Genomic DNA, 17411 nt, shown 5'->3' on the forward strand with positions numbered 1-17411 from the left:
GGTAGCGGAACGAAGTGAAAAAGGAGCACGGGTTATGAGATAGAGATCCCAGTGTATCTAAATTGACTATGTACTACACATGTCAGAAGGAGGACAGGGTCAGATTCACTTGCACCCCACAGCATTCACTGTTACCTGTCAAGCATAATGATAAACCACCAAGAGTGTATTAATATGTGGGGGGGGGGGAGATATAGATGACTTGAGAGATGAAAAATGAAAGAACAAGTTCCCCGTCAGCTATAGAGAATACTCTTGTGAAAGACCTTGGGAGCAGATTGCCCGCAGCAGGAGAAAAAGAAATCCACATGTAGAGGGTAAAAGCCTTTATTCAAATCTTACCACTGTCGCAGTTTCCACGTCTGACAGCTACATTATCAATCGCTGTGTCGCCATATTCAGTGCGTCCACGAACAGCCTCGAATATTACCTATAATATTAACAAAAACTGAAAATCCATTCAATTTGTGAATCCACAACAAAAATGATCCATATTGTGTAGTGCTAGCTCAGCACTAATGTACTCTATCACTGCCTGAACAAACAAGATCCATTTTCCCTTCCATTTAAGATTTCTTTGGTTCCCCTTCTGAATGGCATTTGTTAAGATTCCTCAACAAAATTAATTGTGAAAATTGTAAACTCGCATAGGGATAACAGGAAGCAGAGAGTATGCAAAAAACACCTGCAATGTTAGCATGGTAGAGAATCACATCTGAGTGCAGATCTGATCCTGTACTCAGTCTTCCAAGGGAATTGTAGTCACCAATCCTGGACAAGATTAGAAATCATACTTGGAGCCTTATAGAGTCATAGAGATGTACAACATGGAAACAGAACCTTTGGTCCAACTCATCCATGAGGACCAGATATCCTAAATTAATCTGTCCCATTTGCCAGCATTTGGCCCATATCCCTCTAAATCTTTCCGATTCATGAAACCATCCAGATGCCTTTTAAATTCTGTAATTGTACCAGCCTCCACCACTTCCTCTGGCAGCACATTCCATACACGTACCACCCACTGTGTGAAAAAGTTGCTCTCAGGTTCCTTTTAAATCTTTCCCCTTTCACCTTACAGCTATGCCTCTAGTTTTGGACTCCCCTACCCAAGGAAAAAGGCCTTGGCTATTTAACCTATCCATACTCCTCATGATTTTATAAATGTTGATAAGAAATATAAAATAAACCTTGCCAAGAAGAATAGTTGAGAAACTAACTGAATGAACTTATGCATCTACAGAGTGAGAAAGATTAAGGAGATGCAAAATCATTTTTGTCATTGTGATGAGTTTAATTGTTGTGCAGAAACAAAGGGGTTGAGAATTGATTAGTTAGAGTATGTTTCCTTTGTGGGACAGTAGCGAGCTAAAGGTCACAGTTTAAAGCATCAGGGCTACTGTTTGCAACAGAAATGAAGATTTCTTTTTCTCAGAGGCATGTTCTTCAGTGGAATACTATTCCTCAGGAAATAATGGAGGCTGGTTCATTGAATATATTCAAGGTACGTTTGGATAGAGTTTTAACAGACAAGGGATTCTAGGGTTATTTAATATGATATTTAGTACTAGCTTCCCTTTTTAATAAATTATTTTATAACATAACAACCCATGGGGTTGGAGTAGCATATTAGCATGAATAGAAGATTGGCTAAGTAATAGAAGGCAGAGTTAAGATTAAGGTGACAATCTGTGACTAGTGGTGTGTCACGGGGACCAGTGTTAGGGACAGAATTATTTACATATATTAATGTCTTGAATGAGGAAAGTGAATGTACAAGTTTGCTAATGACACAAAATAAGTGGGAAGGCAAGAACTGAGGATGACACAAGAGTCTACAGATGGACATAGACAGTTTAAAAGAATGGCAGAAGAAACATGATGGTGGAAAAGTGAGGTTTGGCATTTGGACAGAGCTGAATATTATTTAAGTGGGAAAATACTGCAGCACAAAGGGATCTGAGGGACTTGGTCCGTGCATCACAAAAGGCTAGCTTCCAAGTTCAACAGGTAATTGGGAAGGCAAATGGAATGTTGGCCTTTATTTAAAGGGGAATAGAGAACAAAAATAGAGAAGTTTTGCTAAAGCTATACAAGGCACTGGTAAAACCAACCTATAATTCTATGAAGAGTTTTAGTCTCCTCATACAAGAGAAATGTACTGATATGACAGTGAAAAGAAGTTTAGTTACATTGACCCTGAGAAAGGAGAATTTCTTATGAAGACAGGTTGAATAGATTGGGGCTGTACTCTTTGGAATTTAGAAATATAAGAGATGACCTTATTGAAACGTACAATTAGGGGCCTTTACAGGGTAGGTACAGAAAAGTTGTTTTTTCTTGTGGAAGAATCGAAGACCAGAGGACATAATCTCAGAGTAATGGGCACATTTAAGACAGAGATAAGGAATTTTTTTATTTCAGAATGTCATAAATCTGTATAATTCATTTCTGTAGAGGCTAGGTCGTTAGATATATTCAAGGCTGAGATAATCAGTCAGGGAATCAGTGATTATGGGGAAAAGGCAGGAAAGTAGAATTGAGGCTAATCAGATCTGCAATGACCTAGGAGAATAGCAGGGCAGACTTCGCTTCTATATCTTATGTTCTTATGGTCTTATGATATAGAGGGTTAGGCAGGAAAGTAGACATGAAGCAGCAGCCATTTAAGCCATTGTCTCATTGAATAGTGGAATAGGTTTGAGGGGCCGAATAGCTGATTCCTGCTCCTTGTTCTTATGTTACATGTTTGTATTATTCTCAGCCATAAGCAGCTCAGAAGGAATGTGATGGAAGATCCTGGGAGCTGGCGGTCTGACTGTGGATTCTTTTATGTGAACTAGTGAGATTTTCACAGTGAAACTGCAAAGGAAAAGTCGTAATGTCTTTGTGCAAGTATATAATCTGGTTATAATGACACATTTTACAGACCTGTATGTTGGATTTTGTTGGAAAATTAACTGTTCTTGAAGTGTACAGCCAGGAGGAGCCCTGATTGCCTCTTTCACTCCACACCTCTCTTTCAGTTGCATAGTCTGTAACCAAGACCTTCAGTTCATTTTGGTCCTCTGATCCCATCATGTGGTACCAAAAATCGATGCATATTTCCCCAGACACACTGATCTCCTTACTCTCCAACCTAATGGATCCAGATGGAGCAAAATTGCTGGCTTCCTGATAAATGAAGAATCCATCTAATATACAACAATTCAAAAAAGAAACGTTTCAATACAACTTTTAACCAGAGCACCATAATTCCACAGTGAACTTGCCTTTCAGTCTGAAACTCTTGGAGTCTATCTCCACTCTTTGACTTGAGTCTATGATCTAAACTGACATGCTGCTGCCCTCCTGCCTCTGAATCTTAACACTGAGGATTTAAACCTCAAGCATTGTGGGAACACTGCATGTTTGGAGGCACCATCTTTCAGATCATGAAAGGAAGGAAAGAAAGACTTGCATTGCAGTAGTGTCCTTTTTAAACCTCAGATCTAGCCAAAGTCTCTTTACAGCCAATGTAATGCTCCTGAAAGGTGGCCACTATTCCTCTTCATCCACTGAGCTGAAGATGATCTAGGTCATCACCTGCAGCTTTGGGTTTCACTATCGCAAGGTAAAAATACAACAGCAAATGCGTGACATTATCACTGTCAGAACAACAGTGATGATCTGTTTTAGTGAGGCAAATTAAGTGGTAAGTATTGACACAGACACCAAGGATAATTCCTTGTGGTTTGTCAAAATATGCCTGAGGAAGCAGACTGGGCCTCAGTTTAATGTCTCATCTGAAAGACGGCACCTCTGACAGTGCAAAGTGTTTTCTTTTTATTTGTTGGTCTTCCATGGAATGGGGGCATTATAGGCAGGGTGAGCATTTTTTTGCCCATCCCTGGTTGCCCTTGAACTGAATGTTTTGCTAGGCCTTTGCATTTAAAAGTCAACTACATTATTGTGGGTCCAGAGTTACAGACCAGAGAAGGATGGCAGATTTCTTCCCCTAAAGGGAACAACTGAACCAGATGGTTTTATTTTACAATATTCAATTATAGATTTCATGGTCATCATTAATAAAACTAGAATTCAAAAGTTTTCTTACTGAATTTAAATATCATCAGCTACTTTGAACCCATGCCTCCAAGGCCATTAGCCTGAGTCTATGAGTTTCTAGTTCATGTGATGATTTTGTCATCTTGTATAAAGTACTAGTTAAGAAATAAAATGGAAGGAAGTTATATGGAAAAGGATTCAGCACCACTTGAAAAATGCGTAACATACCATAGGCTACTGGGAAGGATACAGTATCTATTTTGAGTGGATTTGGCAATCTAACTGTGCACAAAATTACATTTGTTTTGAGAAACACTTTTGCTTGATTTTCACTTATAGTAGTTTACACATCATTAAACCCAAAATCTGCTGTGAGCCAACTTAATTGAGCAGTGTTATGAAGCATAATTTAAAAAATAATGCTTCAAAATGTTTAATGATGCTTTGGTTGGGCAACTTTGTGCAATTTGCTTAACACAAGTCAGATAAAAGTAACAGTTGTTAAATCACATCCTCAATCCATTGTCAATAAGTAGCTGATTTTAAATCACTGAAAATAGCTTCAGAAAACTTAGAGAATCATTTCCTTCTAGTCCGTTTCTTAGTAAGTTAAAAGGAAGTGATGTTCAAAACCTTTTTAACATTAAAACTGAAAGACCTGCGTATTCTGTAATTCAGAGACAAGAATAGAAGTTGCTGGAAAAGCTCAGCAGGTCCGGCAGCATCTGTGGAGAGAAAGCAGAGTTAGAGTTTTGGGTCATAGAGTCATAGAGGTATGCAGCATGGAGACAGACCCTTCAGTCTAACTCATCCATGCTGACCAGATATCCTACATAAATCTAGTCCCATTTGTCAGCATTTAGCCCATATCCCTCTAAACTCTTCCTATTCATTTACTGATCCAGATGCCTTTAAAATGTGGTAATCGTACCAGCCTCCACCACTTCCTCTGGCAGCTCATTCCATACACGCACCACTCTCTGTGTGAAAAAGTTGTCCGTTAGGTTCCTTTTATATCTTTCCCCTCACACCTTAAACCTTTGCCCTCTAGTTTTGGACTCCCCCACCTCAGGGAAATACCTTGGCTATTCACCCTATTTATGACCCTCATGCTTTTACAAATGGTCTATAACGTCACCCCTCAGCCTTTGACACTCCAGGGAAAATAACCCAGTCTATTCAGCCTCTCCCTTAAGCTCAAACCCTCCAACCCTGGCAAGATCCTCAAAAATCTTTTCGGAACCCTTCTGAGGGTCACTCGATCTAAAGACCTCACTTTCTCCTCACTCGATCTAAAACATTAACTCTGATTTCTCTCCACAGATGCTGCCAGACCTGCTGAGCTTTTCCAGCAATTTCTATTTTTGTCCCTTTTTTCAAATTGCCTGTTAGTGACCTTGTGCCCAAAGGTCAAACCTGGAATTGAAAGTCAGTTATAGTCATGAAGCCATCATCAATTTTCCGGGAAAGAATGGAAGGAAATCTTACTGGATTTGGCCAATTGATGACCTCAGACCAGTAGTAATATGGCTGACTCTTAATTGCCCTCTGAAATGGCCAAGTAAACTATTCCAAGGCAAATTCAGAAGGTAATTGGGGATGAATCCAAAATGCTGGCCTTGCCATGTGAGTGGATACCACATCCTATGAAATAACGCATTTTTAAAGAAAAGCATGGCTTGGCTAATAAAATTGTACAAAATAGTTTTTTTTAGATTCAATAAAATATAACTTTATGCTTTTCACTGATAATATTTCAGATGATAAGTTCACACATATTGCTAAAACTAACAGACGTAACTTGCATTTATATCGTGCTGTCATCCTAGTGAAATATTCCAACTAGCAGTTATTAAATAAATTTTAATGCTGAGATACCAAAGAAGATTTTAGGATGGCTAACTGAAAGCTTGGTTAAAGTTGTTGGGTTTAAGGGGCTTTTTAATTGGAAAAGGGACGCTGAGAAATGGAAATTTTAAAGGAAGGAACTCCAAAACTTGGGGCTTCAACCAAATCTCAATTTTGAGAAATCTCACCTCCATTCGGATAGTCTCCATTTGGACCTGTTCCCAGTGTGGGTGTAGCATGCTTGTTCCTTATCCAGTTTCCACTGTCACCCTTGCAAGTTTGGATCCAGTCACAAAATGGTCTTGAGTTGTTGTTGAAATCACATCTTGTGATGTAGTCTGGAATAAAAATATCAAAATGGACAATTTTTATTTTTTAGCTTTTTCACAGACTGACAAATAGCAACTGGAGGAAGAACAACAATTTTTTGAGATACACAAGAACAGAAAAGGCCCTGAAAACACTTGTTCAAGTCTAGCAGTACCTGTTTTTTAAAGTCATGGCCGTCGCTGACCAGGCCAACATTTATTGCCCATGTCTAATTGCCCTGCAGAAGTGAGTACTTTCTTGAACTGCTGCAGCCTATGGGCTGCAAGGACACTCACTGTGGTTTGAGGGAGGGAGTAGTAAAAGTTTAACCCAGCGACAGTGAAAGAACAGCCAGTATGATATGGAGTGTAACTTGTGGGCAAACTTGCAGGAAAGAATCACCTTTAGTTTGCCCTATTTTTAACATGTATAAAAATATATACTGTGGCTATAAAAGGAGATCGTAACCTGGGAATTCTACAGAGAGGAACTCATTCTCTGACTTCGCAAACACAGTCTATAATCTACATGATACAAGTCTAGATAGTGATGGAATACTCTCCATTTGCATTGATACTGTCTCCTTCAATGGTAAAATGGAGTCATCCAGGAGGGGAATTGGATCTACTACAAGGTCTACTTTTGTTAGTGTATATTCACACACACGTGTCATCCTTTGAAGAGTAATGGAAGTGGTAGGAGGTTACTGGACTGGATATTGAACCCATTGAACTGTACCATGAACATTTCTTCCATGGCCAACAAGTCCTGGCATAAGAGTTGACCCTGAGATCCAATTCAGAGGTAGTGATGCTGCGGCACAAAAAGACCTCCAGATTCAACATAATAATATTAAATCTATCAAAACAAACCCATGTGATCTACTCACTATGGAGATAGAAACTCAAATTGAAACTTATTCAATGTCAGGCTCAAGCTTAAAGATTAACTTTCACACAAACTCTCAGAAACGAAAGCTGCACTAAATTTATAGATTTGTTGCAATTTCAGCAGAAATGCATTCTTAGTATCTAAAACTCCTCCCAACTTTAGCAGTGTCTCTTCACCCAAGCTTTCTAGAGGAATCTTGCAGTGTCCTTTCAAACAAGACTTCCCTTCACTCAGTTGTCAGCGTGTCCTCTGATGATTGTTTGATTATTAACCATCCACATACTTTTTTTTCTTCTAATTTGGATCTGAAGTCAGATCTTGGCCAATACAAATTATAAGTTTCTTTCCTGAAGGGTTGAGAGAACCAGATGGGTTTTTACAGGTTAGCTTTCAAATTCAAATGTTGAATTTGCTGAATTTATATTCTGCAGTGATGGGATTTGAACCCATGTCTCTGGAGCATGAGCCTAGGCCTCCAAATTAATATTTCAATGACTTTATCACCACAGCAGTGTCTCACCTATTTTGTCTATGTGGTAAACCTTGAATCAAACTTTGATAAAACTTCACAAGCACGAGAGAAAGAAATTAAACAATTGAGGCTTTATTCTCAACAGTAACTGAGGATAAGGAACAAGTTTGTAGTCTGATGTTCACCTTCACTCTGTCTGGTCCAAAGCTAGCCCTTTTCAATTTCTGGGTCTTTGTTAAATTTATCAGGATTGAGACCCACCCAACACAGTGTCCATGTCTGCAAGTCAAGCAGGAGGCCAATTATTGAAAAAAACTGGCTACCAATGGAAATGGTCACCGATGGGTAACTAAGTTATAATATATAAACATGCACCTCCTAATCCAATAGTCTTCTGACTCTCAGGGAGTCCCTCTCCCACTGCAACTCCCAGGTCATTTCCTACTCTACGCTACTTTTTCCCCACCCCCACCCTCCTCTCATTTATCTCTCCACCCTTCAGGCACTCTGCCTGTATTCCTGATGAAGGGCTTTTGCCCGAAACATCAATTTTACTGTTCCTCAGATGCTGCCTGAACTGCTGTGCTTTTCCAGCACCACTAATCCAGAGTCTTCTGATTTCAGTCTGGTCCTATATAATCTTTCATATAGTTTCCTAATCTACCTATTGAACGATGTTACTACACACCTTTAGAGTAGGTGGAACTTGAACACACACTTCCAGCTTACAGGTAGGGGCAGTACCAGTATACCATAAGACCCCTCCAAGATATTCTTTCAAAGCAAATTCAACCAAATTAACATTAATTAATAAGTGGCAGTTCCTTAAAGGGGTAACAAATAGCAAATCCTCAAATTAAGTTTATGAAAATTGAATTAGAATTTGGTGTGGCATGTCAGAATGCACTCAAGTCCTAACGGTGCCTGATGGACCTGGACGTTTGCTCCTATATGTAGGAGCAAAAGTGATTCCCCTGTTAAAGCCCAAACATTGAATACAATTAAATAATCAAATATTTATACAGTCAACTTATGTTCAATTTGAAGCACCCTGTGCACAGTATAATATTGGCTTGACGCAGAATAAAGCTCGATTGATACTGCAATGATAATGTGCCTCAGTCTCAATCCAAGAAGACCCAATCAACATTATTATGCTGTTTATAAAACTCATATTTTAGCTAATCCATTTCATTCCTTTGCATTTTCTGTGGAGATATCCAATGAGAAAAGCAAAATAATTTCAATCAGAGGAATAAAAACCAACAAAAATTTCTGACTTGGAGTAGGGGTGTTGTGTTACTGTTTTAACAATTCTGATCTTCACAAGGTTATTGTACACTGATTACTTCTATCAATGCTGCCCCAGACAAACATATCTGCGATGGGTGGTTTGGTGAGAAAGGGTTACTTCTTTTGTGTTGGCTTACACATTCCGTGATTTTGGCCTTGTGTGCTGGGTGCAATGTCCTCATGATTCAGATAGGTGGGTCTCTTGAAGTATTATTAACCTATGCTGGCTGGTGGACTTTGAGATAAGATGCAGTCACCAGGGAATGCCAGAAGTGTAAATTATTCTTTATTGATTACTTTATTACTTTTCTCTGAGCCAGGAGGAATAGGAATGTCCCTTGTGGCCCCAGAAGGAAATAGAAAATCCTGACACTCTTCAACAGAAGTAATCGCTCCTGCTTCTGCTCTCTATGAAAAAACACTTCACAGAATTGCCAAATTATGAGACAGAAGGAGGCCATTTGGCCCATTATGACTGAGCTCACTCTCTCAGCAGTTTAACTTATTGCCATTGCCTCGCCTTTCCCACAATCCTGCACCTTGCTTCTATTTAAATAATCCTCAAGTGCACCTTTGAATACTTCAGTGGAACCTGCCCTTATTACATTTTCAGGCAGTGCATTTCAGACCCTAACGACATGCTATGTGAAAAATAATTTTCCCACCTTGCTTGCATTTGCTTCTTTTGCAAACTGCATGAAAACCTCTTGATCTGGTTCTCAATTTGTTTCTGAATAGGATCTTAGTTACACATCAGTGACCTTTTCGATTGGTAGCCCCAGACAAACATATCTGCGGTCACTGTTGCTAACTTGCCTCCTGCTTGAATTACAGACACAGACCCTATGTTGGAGTGGGTCTCAGTCTGGTAAATTTAACAAAGACCCAGAAATTGAAAAGGGCTAGCTTTGGACCAGACAGAGTGAGGGGGAACATCAGACTACAAACTTGCTCCTTATCCTCAGTTACTGTTGAGAATAAAGCCTCAATTGTTTAAATTCTTTTTCTCATGCTTATGAAGTTTTATCAAAGTTCGATTCAAGGTTTACCACATAGTCAAAATAGGTGAGACAGTGCTGTGATGATAAAGTCATTGAAATATTAATTCAGAGGCCCAGGGTCATGCTCCAGAGACAGGAGTTCAAATCCCATCACTGCAAAATGTAAATTCAGTTAATACGTTTGAATTTGAAAGCTAACCTCAGCAAAGGAGCTGAGTGAAACCAGAGTCTGTTGTTTAGGAGGTGCATGTTTGTAATGACTTGGAGGTGCAGGTGTTGGTTTGGGGTGTACAAAGTTAAAAATCACACAACACCAGGTTATAGTCCAACAAGTTTATTTTGGAAGCACTGGCTTTGAGAGCGCTGCTGCTTCATCAGGTGGTTTGTAATATACAACTAAAGAAAAGCTTGCAAAGATTGGCTCTAGTTCTATCCTTCATTGTCTAGCTGTCTGGTTTAGAACATATGCAATGATTTCCAGCAAAACCATTCCTCATCTCAATGAACATAAACAATGGGTTATCCTTCTCCCCACCCCAACTCCTACTGTTTAAGCAGAACATACCTGCGTCTGGGATCCAAATGTTTACCCTCCTTTCTGAGTGTGATAGGACTTTCCTGCTGTGTTTTTTTAAAAAAAAAGACATATAAATATTGCAATATTAAAATGTTTAAAATTTTACATGAATCATAACAATTAAAAATCAAAGTATGATTTTTGTACATGTTCTTTAACCTTCCCCTCCATGTTGGACTATTTATATCAAAAAGAGCATGGAATGTGCAGCTCAAAAACAGATGGATCAGCCCATTATGACTGTACTGGCTGTTTTCCTCGCAATTCCTCTTTTATATGAACATAATAAGTTAAGAGCAGAGGAAGACCACATGACCCAAGAGCCTTCTCCATCATTCAATAAAATCATACCTGACCTGATTACTCTACATACCTGCCTACCCCTGACAACTTTCACCCCCTTCCTTATCAAGGATCTTTAAATCTCTACCTAAAAAATATTCAAAGACTCTTCTTCCACCTCTCTTTTTGAGGAAGAGAGTTGCAAAGACTCACAATCTTCTGTGAGAAACACTTTCCCATCTCTCTCTGAAATGAGTGATGCCTATATTTTTACAGTTACCCATAGCTTTAGATTTTGCCATGAGGAAACATCCTCTGCACACCCGTTCTGTTATGATCCTTCACAATCTTATATGTTTCAATCAATTTGCTCCTTAGTCTTCTAAATGCTAGCAGATATAAGCCTAGCCTGTCTTAACTTTCCTCATGACATAATCTACACATTCCAGGTATTAGTCTATAAATGTTGTTGAATTTTTTCCAGTGCTTTTACATCCTTCATTAAATATGGAGACCCATTTCCTAATTACTTGCTGTCCGTTTTGATTTTCATGCATTAGAACACCCAGATCTCTCTGCATCTCACAGCTCTACAACCTCTCACCATTTAGTATTTTTAAATTCTGCCTATCAAAATTTTACACCTTCCTATATTGTACACCTTTTACCAGATTTTTGCCTACTCGCTTAACCTATCTATAATCCTATGTAGCCTTCTTATGTCTCCTCAAAATTTACTTTCCTATATATCTTCGTATCATCAACAAATTTAGCAACCAGCCCTTTGGTTTCTTTATTCAAGTCATTTATACAAATTGTAAAACTTGAAGGCCCGAGCACTGATCACTGTGGCACACCACTTGCTATAGCTTGTAAACCATTTACACCCAGTCCCTACTGCCTGATAGGGGGTCAGTTAGCTTGGCTAAATGGCTGGTTTGTGATGCAGTGTGATGCCAATAATGTGGGTTCAATTCCTGCACTGGCTTAGGTTACTATGAAGGAGTCTCCTTCTCAACCTCTCCCCTTGTCTGAAATGTGGAGACCATCAGGTTAAACCTCCACTGTTGTCTCCCAGTCTTATGGTCTGGTAAGAGAGCTGATAGCTAATCAATCCTCTACCCATGCCAATATGTTATCTTTGCACTCAGCAGCTAAATGATAAAATGGAGATAATGGGGTGAGTTTCTCTCCAGGGCCAATTTGCCACAATATTTATCCTCCTCACCATCACATCAGTACATGGAGTACAGTATTGAAGGTATACTTCACTGTTAAACATGCTATGTTTCAGTAAGATGTGAATTCAATACTCTTCTGAACTGTTGGTAAAATAAAATCCCTGCCATTCTTCTGAAGAAGAGTCCTGTGTAAGGGTCAACATTTATCTCCCAACCAACAACAAAAGCCAAATAAACTTGTCATTAATTTCATTGTTGTTTGAGGGCACTTACTGTGTGTGTGAATTGGCTGCTGTATTACAACCATTAACTACGCACAAGTGGATACAAAACATTTGGAATGTGGAAACTTATGCACAACTGCAGAAGAATGAGGTGAGAAAGAATGAGAAATTGGGAAAAGAACCAGAGAAAACATGAGAAAAGCATTTACATCACAAGTTATTGTCAGGATGTGCTGCACAAAAGTATGATGGGAGCAGATTCAATGATAGCTCTCTAAGGCAAAACAGAGTTGGAGAAATCTCTCGGGCGACAGTGAGTTAGAAAGGAGAGTGAGTCAAATTGGAAATTTCTTTCAAAGGTTCAACAATGACATGATTACCATAATAGCCTCCTCCTGTACTGTATGATACTTAGTCTGTTATTTTTGAACTGCTTTGTGTTTTGTAGTTGTCTTTAATCCTCACCTATTTCTACACTAGAAAATGGCCCAATACATTATTTAGAGTTTTGTTTTTCTCTGTAACTAATTTTTTTTTCTTTTTTATGTTTGTTTTGTAATTTGACATTTCCCCCGGTTTGTCCAGCTGTACATTATCCATTTGATATTTCTATGTTTTAATCATTTTTTTCATATTCCTTATAATAATCTGTATATTTAAATATTGCTTGTTGCTGCATTTCCTCTTTACACTCCAACTGTCTCAGCTTTTTGTGATATATTTTAGTTTCTGGCTAGCCTTTCTAATTTTTAAAAAAATATCCACTAAAACTATTGATTCATTTCTGAATTGTTTAACAAATTTCACATGTCCTTTTATTCCCTTCTTCAATGTCCAAAGAATATTGAGAATAAATATTGTACTCGTTTCTCCATCCTGATAAAGAGCTGAAAACCTGGCCATTCCGTTTAGCTCATTATTGTAGAAAGCAAGAAGATTTGCATTCATATATTTTGTTCATGGCAATTAGACTTCTCAAAACTTGCCAATCAAGTACTTTTGAAGTGTAATATGTTTATAGCATCTGACAAATAGCAAATTGGCAATCACCAGATAACCTTTTGTTTTGTAATGTTCCCTCAGGGATAAATATTGGCCAAGATACTGAGAGTGAAGAACTCTCCTGTTCTTCTGAGAAGCAGTGACCATGAATTCTTTTACATCCACTTGAGTAGACAGGCGGAGGGTCTCAGTTTCAATGTCTCTCCCAAAAGAAATGGCATCTCCAACAATGTAGTAATCTCTCAAAACTGAACTGCATCATCAGCTTTCATTTTTGAGCTCACACCTCAGGGGAATCTTGAACCCAGAACTTTGTGATAGCAGACGTAGGAACGCCAAAAGATAACAAGGTCAATATCCAGTTAGTTCACCTTATTATTTGAGTTGTCGCATAATACAAATGATGTGAAGGTGTCGGTGTTAGACTGGGGTGGACAAAGTTGAAAGTCTGGTGCTGGAAAAGCACAGCAGGTCAGGTCAACTCTAATCTTCAGCCTCACTTTCTCCTGGAGTGGACAAAGTTAAAAATCACACAACATCACGTTGTAGTCCAACAGGTTTATTTGGAAGTACAAGGTTTTGGTGCACTCACTACCTGACAAAGGAGCAATGCTCCGAGGGCTTGTACTTCCAAGTAAACCTGTTAGACTCTAAACTGAGGTTGTGTGATTTTTAACATAATATAAAAATAGTGGTATTTCTGATTAATCACATTGATCAACTGTGATTAGGGCAGTACAGTGGCTCAGTGGTTAGCATTGCTGCCTCACAGCACCAGGGACACGGGCTCGATTCCAGCCTCAGACCACAGTCAGTGTGAAGTTGGCACATTCTCCATGTGTCTCCAGGTGCTCCAGTTTTCTCCACAATCCAAAGATGTGCAGGTTAGGCGAATTGGCCGAGCTAAATTGCCAGGTGTGTCAGGGATATGTAGTTAGGTGAGTTAGTCAAGATAAATGTAGAGTAATAGGGTAGGTAATGAGTCTCAATGGGTTACTCTTTGAAGGGTCAGTGTGGACTTGTTGTGCTGAAGGGTCTGTTTTCTCACTGTGGGATTCTATGATTCAAATCTGTATTAATATATTGATTACAGACCCATTGTGAGATGAGAAAAAAGAAGCCAATGATCTAGAAACTTGGGAATCAGAAGTCCAAAGTAACCTGTTCTTCCCAATTCTCACTCCTTTCAGCACATTCCTGACACAACTGGCAACCCAATTTTGTAAAGAAGTCTATCTAATGAAAACAGAATGCTTAACAACTTATCCTTGAGAGAACCTTTACAGTATTAAACATTCAACCGTGTTTCAGTGCTAGTAGTACAGATGATAATGTGCAAATCATCGTCATTGTATTGTTTGATAAATAATGGGAATATTGGATTTTATTGTAAGGGGATGGCCATTCAGCCCATCAATCTGCTCTGCCATTATATATGATTATGATTGATCTGATTGTGGTCTCAACTCTACTTTTCAGTTTGCACCCCCATAACTATCAATTCCCTCACTGTCAAAAATATCTAACTCAGCTTTGAATAAGTTAATCTTTCAGCCCTCTCTGAGGGAAGTCATGATTTGGAGGTGCCTGTGTTGGACTAGGATGGACAAAGTTACAAATCACACAACACCAGGTTATAGTCGAACAGGTTTATTTGGAAGCACTAACTTTCGAAGTGCTGCTTCTTCATCAGGAACTAAATTGAAGGCCCTACTGAGTCAGAAGTGAAATTTCACCTTGCAAATTTTCTCTTTCTGGCTGGTGATTTTAGTGCCTTGATAGGGAAGAATGGGGAGTCATAAACTCTAGATTATGGTACCAGTCTGTGAGTCAGTGACACGTTGAAGACTAATAGTATTTCATCTAAGCTGAGATGGCACCGATTGTTAAAGCTGTCTTAACAGAAAATGTAACTTTAAAAAAGTTCTGCAATTTACATATAAAGGAACTGAAACTAACATTATCATTCTAAAAGATGAAAGACTTAAACTAAATTTGTTTAATATTACATTCCATGACACTACAATCCTGTTACTATAAATTCTGTGACTTATGATTCTGCTCCACAACCACCTGGTGAAGAAAGTTAAAAATCACACAACACCAGGTTATAGTCCAACAGGTTTAATTGGAAGCACACTAGCTTTCAGAGTGACACTCCTTCATCAGGTGATTGTGGAGGGCTCAATCCTAACACAGAATTTATAGCAAAAATTTACAGTGTGATGTAACTGAAATTATACGTTGAAAAATTGATTGTCTGTTAAGCCTTTCATCTGTTAGAATACAGTGATAGTTTGACTTCTTTCATGAAAATTTTTGCTATAAATTCTGTGTTAGGATTGAGCCCTCCACTATCACCTGATGAAGGAGCATCGCTCCGAAAGCTAGTGTACTTCCAATTAAACCTGTTGGACTATAACCTGGTGTTGTGTGATTTTTAACTTTGTACACCCCAGTCCAAATCCTGATGAAGAAACAACACTTAGAAAGCTAGTGCCTCGAAATAAATCCTGTTGGACTATAACCTGGTGTTGTGTGATTTTTAACTTTATCTCTGAGGGAAGTGAGTACAATATAATAACAAAACACAAAAGGATTTGCTATGAGGCATCCACTTGACTTTGGGTGTATGGTTCCTAAAGCATTGAACAAAGCCTCTAATAGAGCAGAACATACATTCAACTAACTGTAAATTCTGCGTCTATAGGTTTCTATCTTTTGGTACATTTGGAAGATTTAACAAAATATTTTTAGAAATGAGACCTTTCAATACAAGTATAGAATAACCAGACTCTGGACTTCCATCAGTGTTCCATAAATAGGTCCTGTCCATTAAACCTGTACCTTTTATTGGTAAATTCACACTTAACACTTGTCCATTGCATTGATTGAATATATTATAAAACACTGAGGTGATAAAGAGTATTAGGCAACTCTCCTGAAATGTGCATTCCAATTTTGGAACTGGTAATTGCCTTTTGACTAAGGAGAAACTGTCATTGTACTCTGAGTGAAGGAACTAAAGTTTAACCTTCACTGATAAGGAAAACGTAGCAGGAGGTAAAATGGATGGCTGAACTCTGAGTCAGAAGTGAAATTTCGCCTTTGAAATTTTCTTTCTGGCTGGAGATTTTAGTGCCTTGACAGAGAAGAGTAGGGAGTCATAAGCTCTACGTTCTGGTACACAACCAGTCTGTGAGTCAGTGACACTTTAAAGACTAATAGTATCATGCAGAAAATCAATTGTTTAATATATTAAACAACGGCAGTGGCGGTGGAGTAAATTGGTTAAGATAATTCACACTGCCATTACAGAGAGAGGATTATTTAGTGAGCTGCACTCCCACCAGGAATTAATCCTAGCACAATACTGTAGAGCAGAGAGGTGGGTTCTGGCATTGTTTGATATGTCTAAAATCATCTTTGGAGCAAGGGAGAGAAGGTGGAAAACTCTTCCCCTCCAACTATCAGAATTTCTCACCAGGCTGAAGAAGAATAGAAACCAGGCAATCTTAAGCTCCCTACCAGACTGTGAAACTCTTTCTTTCAAAGGCATAGATCTCCATAATCAGGAGAACAAATTCAGAGAGGATTTGCGCCTTTGGAGGTCACAGTCCAATTGCCCCAAAATGAAAAGTGTTCATCAGGGAATGATGTGATTAGACCTGCCTGTGATGAACTCCACTTCTTCATCCCTAGCCCCCATCCCAACCTCTATCCATTCCACCCTCAACCTGTCTGCTCCATCCACTACCCTGTTTTGACTTCCCTCAGGCATGAATGGTATTTCATATCATTGCCTGTCAATGAAACAGCTAATGAAGAGGCAACCTACCTTTTCTGTGATGTTACGACTTGCAGAAACAGCAGCTGAACTATAATTGGCACTAGAAACATGAAGCGTGCCATTTTGAATAGTTATAATCAGATCGAGGCATGTGGTTTCATAGCTGACTGCTTTTCCTTTGCTCTGGGAATGATTCTCTTTGCTGGGCTTGCTGAATATATAGTAGCAACAGATCAAATGGCAATAAAACTTGGAAAGCCCTCAGTTACTAATCAATTTATGAGCATCGTATCTAAGAATTGATGTGCTAACTAGCAATGAATCATATGCAAATGCTTCAGAAAGAGTTTCACTGTGCTTGGGGTGCAGTTTACCCAATGCACTCTTACATATCACAATGATTAAAGCTTTCCTAACTCTGCTGTTTAATGCTTTCCTGAAAGACAGCATTTCTTTAGCAACTTCCATGATCTCAAGCATTGAAATACTTTTAA

The 17411-nt window shown here is 38.8% G+C and overlaps 1 protein-coding gene across 1 annotated transcript in view; it reads right to left on the bottom strand.

The window, feature by feature from the left end:
* LOC122555641 (IgGFc-binding protein-like) overlaps window positions 1-17091 on the bottom strand; it is a 128899-nt gene extending 111808 nt beyond the window's left edge. The window contains exons 1-5 of the mRNA XM_087993366.1: window positions 16966-17091; window positions 10427-10482; window positions 6084-6233; window positions 2932-3194; window positions 343-430 (exon numbers count right to left, since the gene is read on the bottom strand). Coding sequence (XP_087849492.1) covers window positions 343-430; window positions 2932-3194; window positions 6084-6233; window positions 10427-10482; window positions 16966-17039 — 631 coding nt within the window. The 5' untranslated portion in view covers window positions 17040-17091. The remainder of the gene's footprint in view (window positions 1-342; window positions 431-2931; window positions 3195-6083; window positions 6234-10426; window positions 10483-16965) is intronic.
* Window positions 17092-17411: the final 320 nt, after the last annotated feature.

The sequence above is a fragment of the Chiloscyllium plagiosum genome, unplaced genomic scaffold (genome assembly GCF_037043375.1).
Source record: "Chiloscyllium plagiosum isolate Xiang-an unplaced genomic scaffold, Cpla_swu_hap1 HiC_scaffold_13, whole genome shotgun sequence".
In the NCBI taxonomy this organism is placed as follows: Eukaryota; Metazoa; Chordata; class Chondrichthyes; order Orectolobiformes; family Hemiscylliidae; genus Chiloscyllium; species Chiloscyllium plagiosum.